This window comes from Micromonas commoda, chromosome 2, assembly GCF_000090985.2.
Source record: "Micromonas commoda chromosome 2, complete sequence".
Classification (NCBI taxonomy): Eukaryota; Viridiplantae; Chlorophyta; class Mamiellophyceae; order Mamiellales; family Mamiellaceae; genus Micromonas; species Micromonas commoda.
This window is the reverse complement of record NC_013039.1, coordinates 655,179-670,343: the sequence shown is the minus strand read 5'-3', so window position 1 is coordinate 670,343 and position 15,165 is coordinate 655,179. Positions and strand designations below refer to the sequence as shown.

General features: G+C 67.1%; 9 protein-coding genes across 9 annotated transcripts; 4 read left to right on the top strand and 5 right to left on the bottom strand.

Annotated features, from left to right (window-relative positions):
- Window positions 1–30: 30 nt before the first annotated feature.
- MICPUN_98990 (predicted protein) lies at window positions 31–4,914 on the top strand (the record flags this gene model as incomplete). The annotated part of the gene is made up of 1 exon (XM_002499979.1): window positions 31–4,914. The coding sequence occupies one exon, from the start codon at window positions 31–33 to the stop codon at window positions 4,912–4,914; it is 4,884 nt and encodes a 1,627-aa protein (XP_002500025.1).
- A 33-nt stretch (window positions 4,915–4,947) lies between these two features.
- On the bottom strand, window positions 4,948–5,790 carry MICPUN_56223 (predicted protein; the record flags this gene model as incomplete). The annotated part of the gene is made up of 1 exon (XM_002499496.1): window positions 4,948–5,790. The coding sequence occupies one exon, from the start codon at window positions 5,788–5,790 to the stop codon at window positions 4,948–4,950; it is 843 nt and encodes a 280-aa protein (XP_002499542.1).
- A 345-nt stretch (window positions 5,791–6,135) lies between these two features.
- MICPUN_56224 (predicted protein) lies at window positions 6,136–7,407 on the top strand (the record flags this gene model as incomplete). Its single annotated transcript, XM_002499978.1, has 1 exon — window positions 6,136–7,407. The coding sequence occupies one exon, from the start codon at window positions 6,136–6,138 to the stop codon at window positions 7,405–7,407; it is 1,272 nt and encodes a 423-aa protein (XP_002500024.1).
- Window positions 7,408–7,524: 117 nt separating this feature from the next.
- Window positions 7,525–8,175, bottom strand: MICPUN_78442 (predicted protein; the record flags this gene model as incomplete). Its single annotated transcript, XM_002499495.1, has 1 exon — window positions 7,525–8,175. The coding sequence occupies one exon, from the start codon at window positions 8,173–8,175 to the stop codon at window positions 7,525–7,527; it is 651 nt and encodes a 216-aa protein (XP_002499541.1).
- A 419-nt stretch (window positions 8,176–8,594) lies between these two features.
- On the top strand, window positions 8,595–9,589 carry MICPUN_107767 (actin depolymerisation factor). Its single transcript, XM_002499977.1, has 2 exons — window positions 8,595–8,747; window positions 9,019–9,589. The coding sequence occupies exons 1-2, from the start codon at window positions 8,610–8,612 to the stop codon at window positions 9,298–9,300; spliced, it is 420 nt and encodes a 139-aa protein (XP_002500023.1). The 5' UTR covers window positions 8,595–8,609; the 3' UTR covers window positions 9,301–9,589.
- Window positions 9,590–9,601: 12 nt separating this feature from the next.
- On the top strand, window positions 9,602–10,747 carry MICPUN_79022 (predicted protein; the record flags this gene model as incomplete). Its single annotated transcript, XM_002499976.1, has 2 exons — window positions 9,602–10,447; window positions 10,550–10,747. The coding sequence occupies 2 exons, from the start codon at window positions 9,602–9,604 to the stop codon at window positions 10,745–10,747; spliced, it is 1,044 nt and encodes a 347-aa protein (XP_002500022.1).
- Window positions 10,748–10,777: 30 nt separating this feature from the next.
- On the bottom strand, window positions 10,778–11,963 carry ATPD (H+-or Na+-translocating f-type, v-type and A-type ATPase superfamily). The gene is made up of 3 exons (XM_002499494.1): window positions 11,901–11,963; window positions 11,310–11,630; window positions 10,778–11,189 (listed from the first exon to the last, which is right to left on the bottom strand). The coding sequence occupies exons 1-3, from the start codon at window positions 11,940–11,942 to the stop codon at window positions 10,962–10,964; spliced, it is 591 nt and encodes a 196-aa protein (XP_002499540.1). The 5' UTR covers window positions 11,943–11,963; the 3' UTR covers window positions 10,778–10,961.
- Window positions 11,964–12,508: 545 nt separating this feature from the next.
- Window positions 12,509–13,519, bottom strand: MICPUN_79428 (predicted protein; the record flags this gene model as incomplete). The annotated part of the gene is made up of 2 exons (XM_002499493.1): window positions 12,509–12,698; window positions 12,816–13,519. The coding sequence occupies 2 exons, from the start codon at window positions 13,517–13,519 to the stop codon at window positions 12,509–12,511; spliced, it is 894 nt and encodes a 297-aa protein (XP_002499539.1).
- Window positions 13,520–14,134: 615 nt separating this feature from the next.
- MICPUN_56230 (predicted protein) lies at window positions 14,135–15,106 on the bottom strand (the record flags this gene model as incomplete). The annotated part of the gene is made up of 1 exon (XM_002499492.1): window positions 14,135–15,106. One exon carries the CDS (start codon window positions 15,104–15,106, stop codon window positions 14,135–14,137), a length of 972 nt encoding a protein of 323 aa, XP_002499538.1.
- Between the last annotated feature and the right edge of the window lie 59 nt (window positions 15,107–15,165).

Genomic DNA, 15,165 nt, shown 5'->3' with positions numbered 1-15,165 from the left:
GCCGAGGGGCGGCTCGGCGGGGCGTCGACGATGGACGCGGGCGTGCTCCCGCCGGATGTCGTCCTCACGTTCGGCTGCGCGACGGACGAGCCGGCGACGCGCTTGCTTCGGGTGGACGCCCGCGGCGACCGGCTGGTGGAGGTGGACGCTCGGGGCCGCACGGTGCGGACGGTGGACGTCGCCGACGTCGTGAGCTTCGAGGCGCGCGCTAAGGACGACGACGAGGATCGGTGGGACTTCGTGGACGAGTACGCCAGGTGGCTGGACGAGGACGACGTGCGCGAGTGGCGGAACACGGTCCTCGTCAACGTCGCCTCGGCATCGGGTCGGCATCGGAAGCGTGACGACGACGACGAGAACGACGACGGGGGGGAACGGGGGGAAGGGACCGCCGTCGTCACCGTGGAATATCGCATGCGCTGCGAGAACGACTCGCGCGCGCTCGGACACGCGATGCGACGGCTCTCCCGCGGCGCGTGGAACCCCGCCCTCGACGACGACCGCCTCCCCGAGTCCCTCGCGTCCCTCGACGCGCGAATCTTAACCTCCGGCGTCCTCCTGCTCAGAAACAGCCCCCGCGAGCGCCCCGGAGCCCCCGAGCGCGCCGTCCGATGCGGCGGCGGGTGGTCCAAGCGTCTCGCGGTCATCACCGCGGGCGGACGCCTGTTCCTCATGGAGGAGTGCGACGTCGGGGACGCATCCGCGACGACGGTGTACGGCGCCGACGTCCGAGTCACGCACGCCGTCTCCCTCGACGAAACCGCCATCGCCACCGTTCGAAGGGGCGCAGCGCCGGGCGAGTTCGACGTCGTCACGGGGGACGGACGCGTGAGGCTGGCGCTCGCGGCGCTGGACTCGGACCCGCGAGGCGCGGAGGGTTGGATCGACGCGTTGAGGGAGGGCGGGAACGTTCGCGGTAATCTTCGCGGGAATACTCCCGGGAATACTCGAGGGAAGGCGGGCGAGGACGGACGGACTCCGGCGTTTGGGGACGAGAACGAGCACGCGGGGACGAGCGCGCCGGGAGGACGAGCGCGGCGATGGGCGGGACTCGACGCGGAGACGCGCGCGGCGCTCGCGGACGCGACGAGGACGGCGATTGCGCTGAACCGCGCGCCTCAGACTCGAGGAGGACGTCCCGAGTCGAACGGGGTTCGGCATCCTGGGGCGGGCGGCTCCGGCGTCGACGGGGACGTGTTGGTGCTCGACCGGTACTGGCGCTCGGTGGAGCTCGGCCTGACCGCGCACTTCCTGTTCAGCTTCACCGTCGACGCCGTGCGGGGCCCGGCGGGAAGGGAGACGAGATCTGCGGTGACGCTGAGGGTGGACGTGGAAGGGAACGCGATTGAGGGCTACGCGGCGCGGCGGTGTCGGAGCACCGGCGAACTTCGGCAGACGCTGGTTCGCGTCCTGGACGCGACGGACGTGGAGACGAAGCCGCCGGAGGGACCGCGCGGCGTCGTCGTTCGACTCGTGTCCCGGGGCTTTCGCTCGACGCCCGCCGGGACGGAGCTCGGGAGGTTCGAGTTTCAATCCGCCGCAGACGCCGGCGTGTTTGAATCGCTCCTTCGCGACGTTCGATCCGGGGCGTATCAGTCGGCGGAACGGTACCAGGCGCGAACCGTGCTCAAACGCGGCTCGGAAGACGCGGGGGTGTCGTCGTCGGGAGACGGTGAACGACGACGAGGACGGCGGCACCCGCGTCGTCGTCCGAGGTACCTGGTCCTCGTTCCCGGGAAGTTGCTCGTGATGGCGTCGAGCTCGGACCCGGTGCCGGTCGCGGCGGTGAGCCTCGCGGACCCGTCGGACGCTCGAGCCTCCGCGTCGTCGTCGTCTTCCGGGAGCGAATCCCCCGCGACGCTCGAGGTTTCCGTGGGATCCAGGCGGTTCTTGTTCGGCATGTCGTCGCTCGCAGCGGCTGAGGAGTGGCGGCTCGCGATTGAAGAGGCGACGAGGACGGGGCCCGACCCGACGGCGCCGCCGTCGCCGGCTCGGGAGGCGGCGGCGGCCGATTCGCATCCACGGGCTGCCGATTCGCATCCGCCGGTTCCTTCGCCGTCGAAGGGAAGGGAGGAGGAAGCAGAGGAGGCCCGGTTGCGAGCCGAGGCCGAGGCCAGGGAGGCGCGCGCGAGGGCCAAGGCTGCGGAGGAGGAAGCCTACGCGAAGGCCAGAGAAGAGGCGAAAAAGGCTGAAGCCGCCCTGCGGGAGAAGGTCGAGGCTGAGGCCAGAGAGGCCGAGGTTCGCGCCAAGGCTGAGGCCAAGGCTCGCGCTAAGGCTGAGGCCAAGGCTCGCGCTAAGGCTGAGGCCAGGGAGGCCGAAGCTCGCACTAAGGCTGAAGCTGAGGCTCGAGCTAAGGCTGAGGCCGAGGCTCGCGTCAAAGCCGAGGCCGAGGCTCGCGTCAAAGCCGAAGCCGAGGCTCGCATCAAAGCCGAGGCTGAGGCTCGAGCTAAGGCTGAGGCCGACGCCGCCGAGGCTTTCGCCAAGGCGGAGAGGAGAGCCGCGATTCGCCTCGAGGAGGAGAAGCGAGCCGAGGAAATCCAACGCGATCTCGACGCCGCCGAGGCTCGAATCATGGCCGAGGAACGCGTCATGTTCCGGCAGAGGGAGCTCGCCGAGCGCGCCGCGGAGATTGAGCGCGCCGAGCTCGGCGCCATCGCGAAAGCCGACGAGCGTTACCGCGCCATCATCCGGTCCGAGCTGAGGGCCAACGCGAGGGCCAAGGCTGACCGGGAGAGGCGCGCGAGGGACGTCGCGAGGGGCGTGGACGCGCGGGAACGCGAGCGAGTCCGGATGGAAATCGCCGAGAGCGTCAACCGCGCCAAGCTGGAGGACGCCGAACGGGCCAAAGCCGAGGAATCCGAGAGGCTCAGGGCCAGGATCGAGGAGGAAGAAGTCGAGTACGCCGGAAAGGTCGAGGCTGAGCGACGAGAGACGGACCGGCGGATGAACGCGAAGAACGCCGAGACGGTGGGCGCCGAGACCGATGGCATCGCCGGGATCAAGGCCGAGGCTGTCGCCGCGGCTGCGAACGCGGCCAAGACGGAGGCTGAGGCGCGAGCCGAACGCGCGGCGGCGACGCGCAGGGCGGAAGCCGCGGAGGAGGCCAGGGCGGTGGCCGAGGCTGCGGCTCGTGAGGCGACGCGCCTGCGGGACGAGGCCGAGGCGCGCGCCCGCGCCGAGGCCGACGCCAGAGCGCGCATGGAGCAGGAGTGGCGCCGCGAGATGGAGGAGACCCGGCGTAGGCTTCGCGAGGAGGTGGAGGCGGATGTCCTCGCGAGGATCCAGGCGGATGGTGCGAGGGTCAAGGAGGGTCAAGGAGGGTCAAGGAGGGTCGACGACGCCAGGGTGCACGAGCGCGTGATCGAGGTCGTCAGGGCGGAGACCGAGGCTAGGACGCGCGCGGAGTACGCCGCGAAGGAGGCGGCGCGGCTCAGGGAGGAGGCGGAGGCGCGCGCCCGGGCGGAGGCTATCGCTCGAGCCGCCGCCGAGGAGGAGGTGAGGAGCATGCGAATGGCGTCGTCGGCGGCGACGACCCCGGCGGCGACCCCCCGCGCCTCCTCGCTGACCGCGTCGGAGGAGCACATCCGCCGTAAGATACGCGAGGAGGTGGAGGCCGACGTGGTGGCCAGGCTTCGCGTCGGGGTGGAATCATCGTCGATGGCGGCGGCGGCGCCGGAGAGAGCCGCGCGGGACACGCTCGAGGCGCGAATCAAGGGGAAGGTTCAGAAGATGCTGCTCCACGTCGAGGACGACGAGGACGACGAGGACGACATCGACACCGACACTAAGAGGAGAAGGGACGAGGCCGCCGCCGCTGAGCTCGCCGCCGCCGTCATGGCGTCCATGGCGCCCGGGGGAGCCGGCGGTAGCGAGCGGTCGGCGGCTTCTCCGGATCCGAGCCCGCTTCGAGAGTTTGATCCGACGGAGCGGGTCCAACGGTGGATCGAGAGCTCCGCCGCTCCGTCCCCGCCGGGGAGCACCGCACCCCGGGTGGTATCGCCGCCGATGAGCCCGCCGCCGCGGATGCCGCGAGCGACGTCGGCCGGGCCCGTCGAGCCGCCCGCCCGGCCCGGCTCGCCTTCCTCCTCATCGTCGTCGTCCTCCTCATCGTCGTCGTCCTCCTCCTCATCCGGCGACGACGACGGCACCCCCGACGACGGCACCCCCGACGACGGCACCCCCGACGACGGCACCCCCGACGGCACCCCCGCCCCGCCCCTCCCGCCGGACCCCCCGCCCCCGACGCCGGACCTCGGGTTCCTGGTCGCGTCGACGCTCTCCCGCGCGGGGGGCGGCGTTAAGGGTGCGCCGCGTCTTTCCGGGGCGGGATCTCCCGGACCGCCCCCCGCCGCCCCCGCGACGCCCGATCTCGGGCACCTCGTCGCCGAGGGACTGGAGAGGGGCGGCTCGGGGGTCGGTCGGGTGCCGATCGAGTTCGATGAGGAGGACGAGTCGGCGGCGGCGGCGGCGGCGGCGCTGGCGGCGAGGTTCGAGGAGGCTGCGGCGGAGGCGGCGGGTTCGGCGTCGGCGGCGGCGTCGTCGGCGGCGGCTCCCGCGCTCTCAGCCGGCGTGGACTGGCAGAAGGCGAGGCAGCTGAAGAGAACGTCTCTGCTGTCACGGGTGCACAGGGTGCCGCCGAAGGTTGAGGCACCCGCGCGCGCCGTCGCGCCCACCCCCGAGCCCGAGCCCGCGCCCGAGCCCGAAATCACCCCGGCTGAGGATCCTCCCAGCCCTCCAAAGCCGCCGCCGGCGACTGCGGCGAAGAAGAAGGAGACAGCCGCGCCACCGAAGAAGAAGGGGATGCTCAAGTCCATATACAAGGCCATGATCCGATCGGCGTTCAACAAGGACAAGGAGGCCAAGCCGAAGAAGAGACCGAACATGTTCACCTCACCGAAGAAACCACCGCAATGAAGGATTTCTATAACAAACGTAGCTACTAGTTAGTCACACCTCGCCGGTCTTGGGCGCCACGGCCTGCTCCGCGTCCCTGTACGGCTTACCCGTTTTTGGATCCACCATGCCCTCCTTGGTCCCGTCCCATCCCGGCGGCTGCAACACGGGCCAGTCTCCCCTGCACCCCATCTTCACGTAGAACCCTTTCTTGCCCGGCACCTGCGGATCGTCCTTGATGATTGACCCGATGGCCTCCAGAGCCTGCGCGCCGATGCCCGCCGCCTCGTCCCCGGGCTTACACTCCTTCTTGCTCATCACCAGGTGCACCTCCGCGAGCTCGTACGCCTCCCTCTGCGGCGCGGTGGACGGATCAGACTCCGCCGCGGCCATCGCCTCGGCGTCGTCTATCCAGACGGTGAACTGCCCAAAGAGGTAGTCCCAGCAGTCCCCGCGCGCGGTGGCGCCCCGCCCGCCGCCGCTCGTGCCCACCGCGCAGCGGATGAGCGTGCTGAGCTGCTCGAGCACCGCGTTCTCGGCGATCACGAGCCTGGCCTCGCCGTCCTCCTCGAGTATCTGCTCGCGCGTCGAGTCCGTGATTTTCTCGATGAGGTCGGGGGTGGACAGCGGGGTGTACCCCAGGGCTTTGGCCACCTCCTGCGCCACCGCGATGTTCGCGGACTCGTTATCGCCGACGAAGGTGACGGTCACGCCCTTCAGGTCGTCCGCGATGGCGTCGGCGTTCTTCTTGAGTGTCTTCTGCTGCTCGGAGGTCTCCGAGGCGGCGGCGGCGACGCAGCGCATCGCCCGCGACCGATTGGCGCGCGCCTGACGGCCGGTTCGAGCGCCGAGCGCCGCGAGGGGCGCCGTTCGGGAGGTAGCAACCGAGAAGGACATGCGAGAGGGAGGGATTCCGCGGGAGGTCGCTGGACGCACTCGATGGTCGGCGCCTACGCGCTGCTCGCGTTGGATAAAATCCTTCGCTGGGAAGGCACTTTTCGCTTCAGTTCGTTTGTCAAGAGCAGCAAGAAGCGCAAAATTGGATTGCTAATGGCTCCGCGGCCTGGGCTCAGAGCGTCACAGCGTCAGAGCGCAGGAATCTTCGAATCCCGAGACTGCCAGGACGCATTCGCACGGTCTGTCACAGACGCCAAGTGGCTCTCGATCTGACGTAGACCAACCCGGCGAGTTACCCACCGGCGGATCCCCGCCCTTTGTCGTTGCCCGGAATCGCGCCAAAAAATGTGGAGAAAGCTGGCTCTGCTCCTCGTCGTCGGCCTGGCGGCGACGGCCTCGGCGCAGGACGCCGCTTCCGCACCCGCCGCACCCGCGCAAGGCCTCGATGACATTCCGTTTCTCGAGATCCCGGTCAAGATCGCGGACACGCGCGTCGATCTCGGCCTGTTCGAGGGCGACAACGTCAACGAGGCTGTCGAGAAGTTCGGGCGCGATAATTCCCTCAACGCGGACGATCTCGCCACCCTCAAGGCGGAGGTCACCAGGCGCCTCGTTTCCATCGCCGAGGCCGTGACCAAGAACATCCAGCAGTCCAAGCAGAGCAAGGAGCCCCTCTTCGAGTTCCCCGTCTCCCTCGATGACGGTGAGGTCGTTCCCCTGCGCCTCTTTGAGGGCGACAATCTCATGGACGCCGTCACCGCATTCGCGCAGAGGCAGAGCATCCCGGAGGATCTCGTGCCCGTCCTCTTCGAGCAGGTCCGCGCGAAGGTCTTCCCCAACGCGGCGCCCTCCCCCGATGCCGCGGCCGCGCCCACCGCGGCGTCCCCCGAGGAACCCAACGCTCCCGTGTTCAGCATCCCGATCACCGTCTTTGGCAAGGAGGAATCGCTGAGGCTGTTCAGGGGCGACGTCCTCGGCGAGAAGGTCAAGGCTTTCGCCGCGACGCACGGATTGGACGAGGAGACCGAACGCAAGGTGCTCGAGGCTGTCGCCGAGCGTATCAGGTCCACGCAGGAGTCCGTCGCGGCCGCCGAGGCCAACCGCGCCGCAAAGGCGGATGCCGCCGCCGCCGACCCGCCCGCCGAGCCCAAGGCGCCCATCTACGAGATCTCCTTCAGCACCGCCGACGACAAGGTGTACCCGCTGCGCCTGTACGAGGGCGACGTTCTGGAGAACGCGGTCACCGACTTTGTCGCCGAGCACGGCTTCGATACCACCGACATTCCCATCCTCGTCGAGCAGGTATCCGCGCGGATGCGCTCGGACGCGGCGCGGAAGGAGCAGATGTCGGAGCAGATGTCGGAGGAGGAGCGAAAGGCGGCGGAGGAAGCCGCGGCGGGGCGGGAGAGGCTCGTGACGCTCGCGGTGTCCATGGAGGACCCGGACCCCGGCAAGCCGCCGTTGCCGCCCATCGCGCTGCACCGCGGTGAGACCCCCGAGGAGGTTGCGAACGCGTACTGCGACGCGCACGGTCTCGACAAGGAAACCGTCGTGCCCCAGGTGGCCAAACTCTTGGGGGAGATGCTGGAGAAGGCGCTCGCCGCGGAGAGCGCGTGAGCCGAGCGAAACCGCGAAAAATCGTCCTCCGTGTGTCTAACCCTTAACGTCGTATTTAATCAAACGTCATATTTAAGCGATGTTCCACCTCCACTCGAACGTCCACCTCCAATCGTCTCAGTCCCAGAGCCTGGCGAGCTCGGCGCCCTCGCGGCACCGCTGAATGGCTTCGTCGGCGGCGGCGGCGCACTTTGAGTGGACGTCGTCGATCGTGCCGCTCGCGTCGATTATCGTCCACCAGTCCTCGCGCAAGACACGAAAGTGTGTCCTCACGCGCTCTTGCAGCTCGCCGGTCTCGTATCGTTCCTCCCCGAACCCCCCCCTGGTTTTGGCCGCGTCGACGGGCATGTCGAGGTAGAGCACGGCGTCTGGCCGGAGCAGCCCTCGCTCGGGAGCCTTGCACCACTCGAGGTCGAGGCCCGGGACCTCCTTCGCGGCGGTGAACGCCACGCCGCTGTAGGAGTACCTGTCCACGACGAGTGTGACGCCGTCGCCCAGGGCTTTCTCCATGGCGGCGCGTTTCTCCCAGCGGTTGGCGCTGAACAGCAGGTGGATGGCTCCGTCGTCCATGTCCAGGGAGGATTGGAGGTACGCGTTGATCATCTTGCCCATCTCCGTGGTCCTGTCGGGGTACCGCCACAGCTCGGCGTTGACGCCGGCAGCCTTGAGGGACTCGACCAGTTTGGTGGACTGGGTGGTCTTACCGCAGCGGTCGACGCCCTCGAAGAGGATGAAGGCGCCTCGCGCGGCAGCCTTGGGGACGGCCATCTGTCGCGTCGACGATGGGGCGGTCGGTGCGGTGCGTCGGTGGCCGAGGCGAAACGCGCTTGGGGCGGCCGCGTAGCGCCGTTTCGCGGGAGCGGTACGGGCGGGTAGCGGAACGGCCAGGCAAGCCGTCACGTCTGGATACGCACCCGGGCTTGGAGCGCGGGCGGTGACGAGTGCGTGTGCCGGGCCGAGATCGTCGGCTCGGCCAAAGCTTTCGTCTGGCTTTTCAAATCTCGGCTCCTCAAATCCGCACAGCCGGCCAGTTGGAACACCGGCGTGTGTGAGGCACACGTCCCCACCGAGGATCGGGGACGCGGCCTGGGAATCGACTTGACCAAAGAACAGCGGGGGGAAAAAGGTGCCCTTTCCTGCTCGAGATCAGCGCCCTACCGGCACTGTTCGCGGCGCCGAGCAGAAGAGACGGAGACGTCAAAATGTCCGGAGTCCTTCCCACCGATAAGTGCAAGGCGGAGTTCGCCATCCTCCGGGAGAAGCGCGCGTACAAGTTCATCACCTTCAAGATCGATGCGACCGGGACCATGACCGATGTGTGCGACGTCTGCCCAACCTCGGTGCGTTCCAACGACGCTCGTGATGGGCGCGAGAGACGCGCCTATCCGTGACCGACGCGGTTCCCGGGGGCGACCCATCGCGGTGTAACGTCGTTTGCACGCGATCGCCGCGCGCCGACTCGGACGCAGACCCCGCATCGCCCCGCCGCGCGGTCTCGTCGTCCCTACGCGAGGCAGACGTCCGTTGGCGCGAGAGAGATGTCCCCCTTCATCGCCCCGCATCCCGCACGCGTCTGACCGCCTCCCGTCCCTTCCCCCGCGCGATCCACAGGCGGACTTTAAGTTCCAGGACCTGCTCGACAAGCTCCCCGCGGACGAGCCCAGGTACCTCGTGCTGGACTGGAACGTGGAGAACGACGACGGGTGCCAGCTCTCCAAGATCTTCTTCGTGTCGTGGGTGCCGGACACCTGCAAGGCGAAGACCAAGATGCTTTACGCGAGCAGCAAGCAGGCGCTGCGCAACGCGCTGGAGGGCGTTCATCTCGATCACCAGGCCACCGACTACGACGAGATCACCCCGGAGGAGTTCACCTCGAGGACCCTCGGCAAGTAGGCGAGACTCGCCGGGTGTTGCCGGGGGGCTGGGGATGCACTGATTTTTATGCCACTGGACGTCTTGCAAGGGGGCGGCTGAGCAGCCGCGTGTGTAACTAGAGGGCTATGTAGGGCTGAATTCCAAGTTTTGCAAACACGAGCGGACCGGTCCACTCCCGCCGCGGCGGTCGGCATCGTGCGTTGCCGTGAATGCCAACGCGTCTTCTGCCAAAAAGATGTGCCAGCAAAACTCTGCAGTCAGTTTTACGTCTGCCAACATTATCCATCGACACCATAGGCTTAGCGCGCAGTCCTTGGGCATGATCGACCCTTCGATCGAGACGGAGCTTCGCGCCGTCTTGGAAGACGTGCCCCCGGTCAATCACGCGTTCGGGTACGGCTCCGGTGTCCTGCCGCAGCCCCTCCGCGACGACGAAGGCCCGAGCGCGTCCGCGCGCGACCACGCGGCGACGGGATCGGTGGTGGACTTTGTGTTCGCGGTGGACGACCCGAGGGCGTGGCACCGGCGGAACATGGCGATGAACCCCTCGCACTACGCCCCGCACCTCCGCGCGCTCGGCGGTGGGACCGTCGCGGCGCTCGCGGACCGCGTCGGCGCGGGCGTCCACTACAACACCCTCATCCCGTGGACCAAGACGATCCATCCGTCAGCCCGTCTCGCGCCGACGACGTTCAAGTACGGCGTCGTGAGCGTGAACGCGATGTGCGACGACCTCGTGAACTGGCGCCACATGTTCGTGGCGGGGAGGATGCAGAAGCCGGTGGTGGCGCTCGGCGGCGCAATCGACCCGCGGGTGACGGCGGCGCAATCGATAAACGCCCGGTCCGCGCTCGCCGCCGCGCTCCTCCTCTTACCCGAGGAGTTCTCCCGCGAGGACCTCCTCGGCTCGTTGTGCGGGCTGTCGTACGCGGGGGACGTGCGCGTGGCGCTCGGCGCGGAGGACGTGGACAAGGTTCGGAGGATCGCGACCGGAAGCGAGCGCGGGTTGATGGAGATGTATCGCGACGCCGTGAAAGTCGTGGGCTCCGACCTCGCGGGTCTGACCATGGGACGCGGCGGGGAGGTTTGGAGTCGGGACGGGAGCCCCGCCGCGAGGTCCGCGCTGTTCGCGACGCTGCCGAGGGAGACGCTCCACAAGACGATGGTGATTCACCTGCCCCCGGATCTTCTGCGGGTGGAGCGGGGGACGCCCATAGGGGAGGTTGGCGGCGTGAGGCTGCCGGACACGGACGACATGAGGGAGGAGTCCGCGCGCATGCTGGTCAAGTTCGAGGACGCGGGGGGTCGATCCGCGGTGGAGTCGCTGAGGGAGTGCCTGCGAGGGACGGTGAGAAAATCGAGCCTGAGGCAGCTCCTCGCGGGGTTGCTCGCGACGAGCCCGAGCAAGTCGGCGCGATACGCCGCGAGCAAGCTGTTCAAGTCGGCGGCGTCGAGGGCGAGGTGACGGGGCGTCGAGTTCTCGAGATGAACTTAGTTTTAGAATGGGTAATAGGCTCCCCTATATCACAATCCTGAGATGCGTCTTGCGCCGACGCTTTCACCCTTGTCGCATAGCTATAGCACGAATGCTCGAATTTTTGGAAAACAAATCAATATTCCGCTGGCCGTGGAATGCCACCTCGGCCAAACACACCCGCTAAGAACCGAATCGTAATCGCTTAGGCGACGACGATCTCGTTCTTGAGCTGACGAACCTGGCCCGCGACGGACATGTCAATGTAACCGGAACCGTCCTTGCCGTAGGTGACAACGAAGCCGCCAAGGAGGGAGGGGTCAACCTCGGGCTTGAGCTTGATGTTCTTGGCGCCGGTCATCTCCTGGATCTTCTTGGCGATCATGAACTGCTGCTCGTTCTCGAGCTTGACAGCGGAAGTCACGGTGGCAACCTGATCCGGGGTAGAAAGGGAGCGATGAGGTCAGCATACGGTTCGGCGGCGGGTCGCGATCTTGCTCATTCTATCCGAAAGCGCAAAAAAGGGATAAAATACGGGGGGGCGTTCACTCACCTGGGTGTCAGTGGACTCGCAGTAGAGAGCCTCGAACTCCTCAGCGATGGCGTCGAGCTGACCGATGCGGGACTTGTCGACGAGAAGGTTGAGGAAGTTGGAGGTGAAGGGGTGGAAGGAAGCCTCCTTGCCGAGCTTGGCGAGCACATCCTTCTTCTTCTTGGGCTCCATGGTGGGGTTGGCCAGGAAGGTGCTCATGGCGGGGTTGGCAGCCATGTAGGCGGTGATGGTCTCGATGTCGCCGTGGACGGAGTCGAGAGCCTTGGCGTCAGCGCACGCCTCGACGAGAGCGGAGGCGTAGCCGTTGGCGACGGCGCCGGCCTGTGGATCGGGATCGGAAACGTCAGTATACGGCGACGGACGGAGCGGTGCGATTGCGGATAAAACCAAGCCCTCAGACCCTACGCGGGCCGGCGATATCCTCTTTTTTTCCCGATTGCGGAGCCGGTTGGGCGCGCGCCATGCGGTTCAACCACGACGAGCGCGGAGACTGAGCGCGTCATCTATTGGAGACGACATCCCTCGATATCGTCGAGCGAACCGCACGGGATTTCTCGCCGCGCGCGGGTGGGAAACGCGCGATTTACGTACCGCGACGACGACCATGGAGCCACGGGCCTGAGCCTTGCCCATCTTCACAGCCTTGAGCTGAGCGCGGCCGCGGGAGAGCGCGACGGAGCTGGAGGCGCCCGCGACGACGCGGGAAGCAGAGACAACAGCGGCCATTGTGCTGTGTTTCGTTGGAAGGTGATACAGGAGCGTGCGGTAATGGCGTTCTTGCCGGATCCCGCGGAGGCTAAAACCACGCCTTCCAACCGGAGGCCACAGACGGAAAGCCTCGGATTAGCTTCGAACGAGCGACCCTGAATCGATCTCGTATCCAATGGGATCACGGGACGGGCCGATAATGGAGAGTAGGGGTCGTGAGAAATATACGTGACGACGTTTCGACGATCGGAAATTTTTGGTCAATTGACCAAAACTACACCCTAAAATCCAAAACAGTGCAGGAAATCTCGTGAGCCCATTTGCCACCGTGGCAGACAGTGCGCAGCGCGTGTCAGCAAACGGCGATGGGATTTGTCACCTCGATGATGAGCGTGGTTTGGACTGGGGAGAAGCTCAGTAAGTCAGTACGTGCGAACGACTCCGGCGACGACGTTGGATGAGCTATAGCTATTTTTCACCCTAACCCTCAGCTAGAACAGGAAGTTGAGCGACACGCTGGTGGTTAACGCCCTGACGTAGTGCCAGCACCTGGCGGGGATGTATATGAACTCCCCGGGACCGAGCACCACGTCCATGTGCGTCGCCTTGGCAAACAGCGGGAACCGCTCGAGGTCGGGGCGCTCCACGTCCACGCGCGATATGTTCCCCTGAGCGTCGCGTCTCGGTTTACCCATGGCAACCCTGTTCCCCTCACCCGCACCGCCGCCGCCGCCGCCGCCGTCACCGCCGCCGTTCGCGCCGTCCTCCTCGCCCGGCCACGACCTGTTCTCCGCCCACGCGCCCTGGTGCCGGTACAAAAACGGCGAGTCGTCCTCCGAGTACAGCCGCACGAACTTGTACCCAGCCACCTGTCCCAGCAAGTTATCGTAGCTGTCGAAATGGCACGGCGTGACGGTTCCGGCGGTGCCTATCCAGGCGTTCACTCGCTGCACCCCGCCCGCGACGTCGCACACCGGCGGCGGGTCGAAGTCGCCGAGCAAACCGGGTAACTGCTCGAAGAGTTGGTGCTGCGCGAGGTACGCTATCCGCCTTCCTTCGCGTCCTTGGTCCTCGCCCGCGAGCTCCTTTTTCAGTCCCGGCATCAAGTACTCGTCTATGAACGACGAGAGGAGCATCACCTCCTCCTTCCAGTTCGCCGCGTCGTCGTAGGCGCCAACCTCGAGCGGGACGTTTCGGTGACCGTGCTCGCGAGCCAGCCAACGGAGGTCGCGCCACTTCGCCAGCGCCGGCCACGACCCGCCGAGGTTGCCGAGGCACACGGGCTTATCGGCATTGAAATAGTTGCGCTTGAACTCCTTCGCGGTGATCCCCTCGGCGCGTTCGAGCGCGTGCTCCGGGTCGATCGTCACCGCGGCGCGCGGCGGGAGGACGTCAGGGATGAGCGCCGCGTCCCCGGCGACCTCGGCATCCGCGCGGTCCTCGCGGATGATCGCCTCGATCGCTCGCCCGAACCTCTGGACGATCTCTCCCGGTCCACCCATTATGTGAGCCATGTCCACGGCGAGCATCGCGCGGCGCAGGAGCGCGCCGCGGGTTCCCTCGCCGTCGTCTCCCTCGGTGCCCTTTTCAGCGGAGGCGGCGGCGGCGGCATCCTCGCCAGCCTCGGTCGCCTCCCTCAGCTGCCCGAGGACGTAGCACTCCCGCCACGCCGGGGTCGTCCACCCGACACCGTCCTGAAGCCGCGCCCACGCAACCTCCGCGGCCCTGCGGCCGGAACCTCGCGGCTCGCCCGCGATGGCGTCGCTGAGCGCGCGCGCGGCGCTGGAGCCCACGTCGCCCTCGGCCTCGAGCTCTTTGACGGCCTGGTTGCCGAACGCATCCGCCAGGCTGGCCAGCGTGGCGCGAAGATCGTCCCATGATGATGTCATGGTTGCGCGTGCACGGCGTCGAGGCGCCCCTCCAGAGGGTCGCTCGACCGGCCGCCGCGCGCTGCAGGAATAGCTGCACAGCCGTGTATTTCTCACCTTCGTAAATGTTAAAAGGGGCTTCTCTAACATCGTCCACTCTCGAGGCGGATGACCGCGCTCAACTCATCGCGTGTCCTGCAACCATCTGCACTGTACACATCCGTCGCGATGTTCCGCAAATATCACGATTTACCGACCGCCGCGGGAGCTGAAGAAGCGCGAGGTGTAGCGAGGTGAAGCTAAGCCGATGTTTGGTCTCAGCCTCACGGGCGACTCCTCGGTGCCGTCGCTCGACAGCTCCGGCGTATCCACGTCGTCACGCCCGTCCACCCGTTCCGACCGCTGGTGTGCCAGGGGATACTCCATGTCCAGGTGAAATTGTAAGTCATCCGCGTTCTCCTCCTCGAAGGAACGGTCGGGGGAGCGATCGTACCTGTCCAAGACTTCACGAGGTGAGAGGGACAGCGACGGTGTGACCCTCACTCCTTCGCCCCACGGAGCGAGGCGGTGGGGTGAGTTGAACACGGCGTTCCGGCGCTTCCTCTCTCCGAGCCGAGGCATCCCGGTCACTGGAGCTATCGGGGGCGAGAAGCGGGGGGAAGAACCGCGATCGGGCCCGCCACCAAGCCCGAGGCTGCCGCCGAGTGAGCCCAAGTCGAAGCTGTCGCCCGCGGGATCGTCGCGTGACGGGAGCGATGCGGCGGCCGCGGGGCGCGATGCGAACGATGCCTCTGCTTTCAGAGAGTTGACCACGTCCGCCACGCGCCCTCGGACCTCGGCGTTGTCCCACAGACCCGCCGTCGGCTCCTTCGTTCGCTTCGTATCGAGTCGGCTGAGCGGGTCGGCGAGGTAACGGGGCGCTTGAAGGGCACGGCGAGACGGGGCGCACGCTCCATCTCCGCCGAGCAGGGTATCGACGAAGTCTTTGTGCCCCTCAGATGGATCAGGCGCGAATCCTGCCGCCTGTTCGGGCCGCTCCGGGGGCTCCTCGACCAGTTCCGCGGCGGCGGCGAGCGCTAACAAAACGAGCGGGTCTCCTCCTCGCGCCTCCGAGGGGTCCTCTTCCTGGCTGTCCCATCCCTCCTCTTTCTCCGCGGGCGCGACTTCCGTCCGCGCCGACGGGATCTCGCTTTCGCGCGGAGTCTCCTCCGCGCTCGCCATCGCGTCGTGCGCGCGTCGTTCTGAGGAGTGTACCTGGCTTTACCCCGAACAGCTGTCAC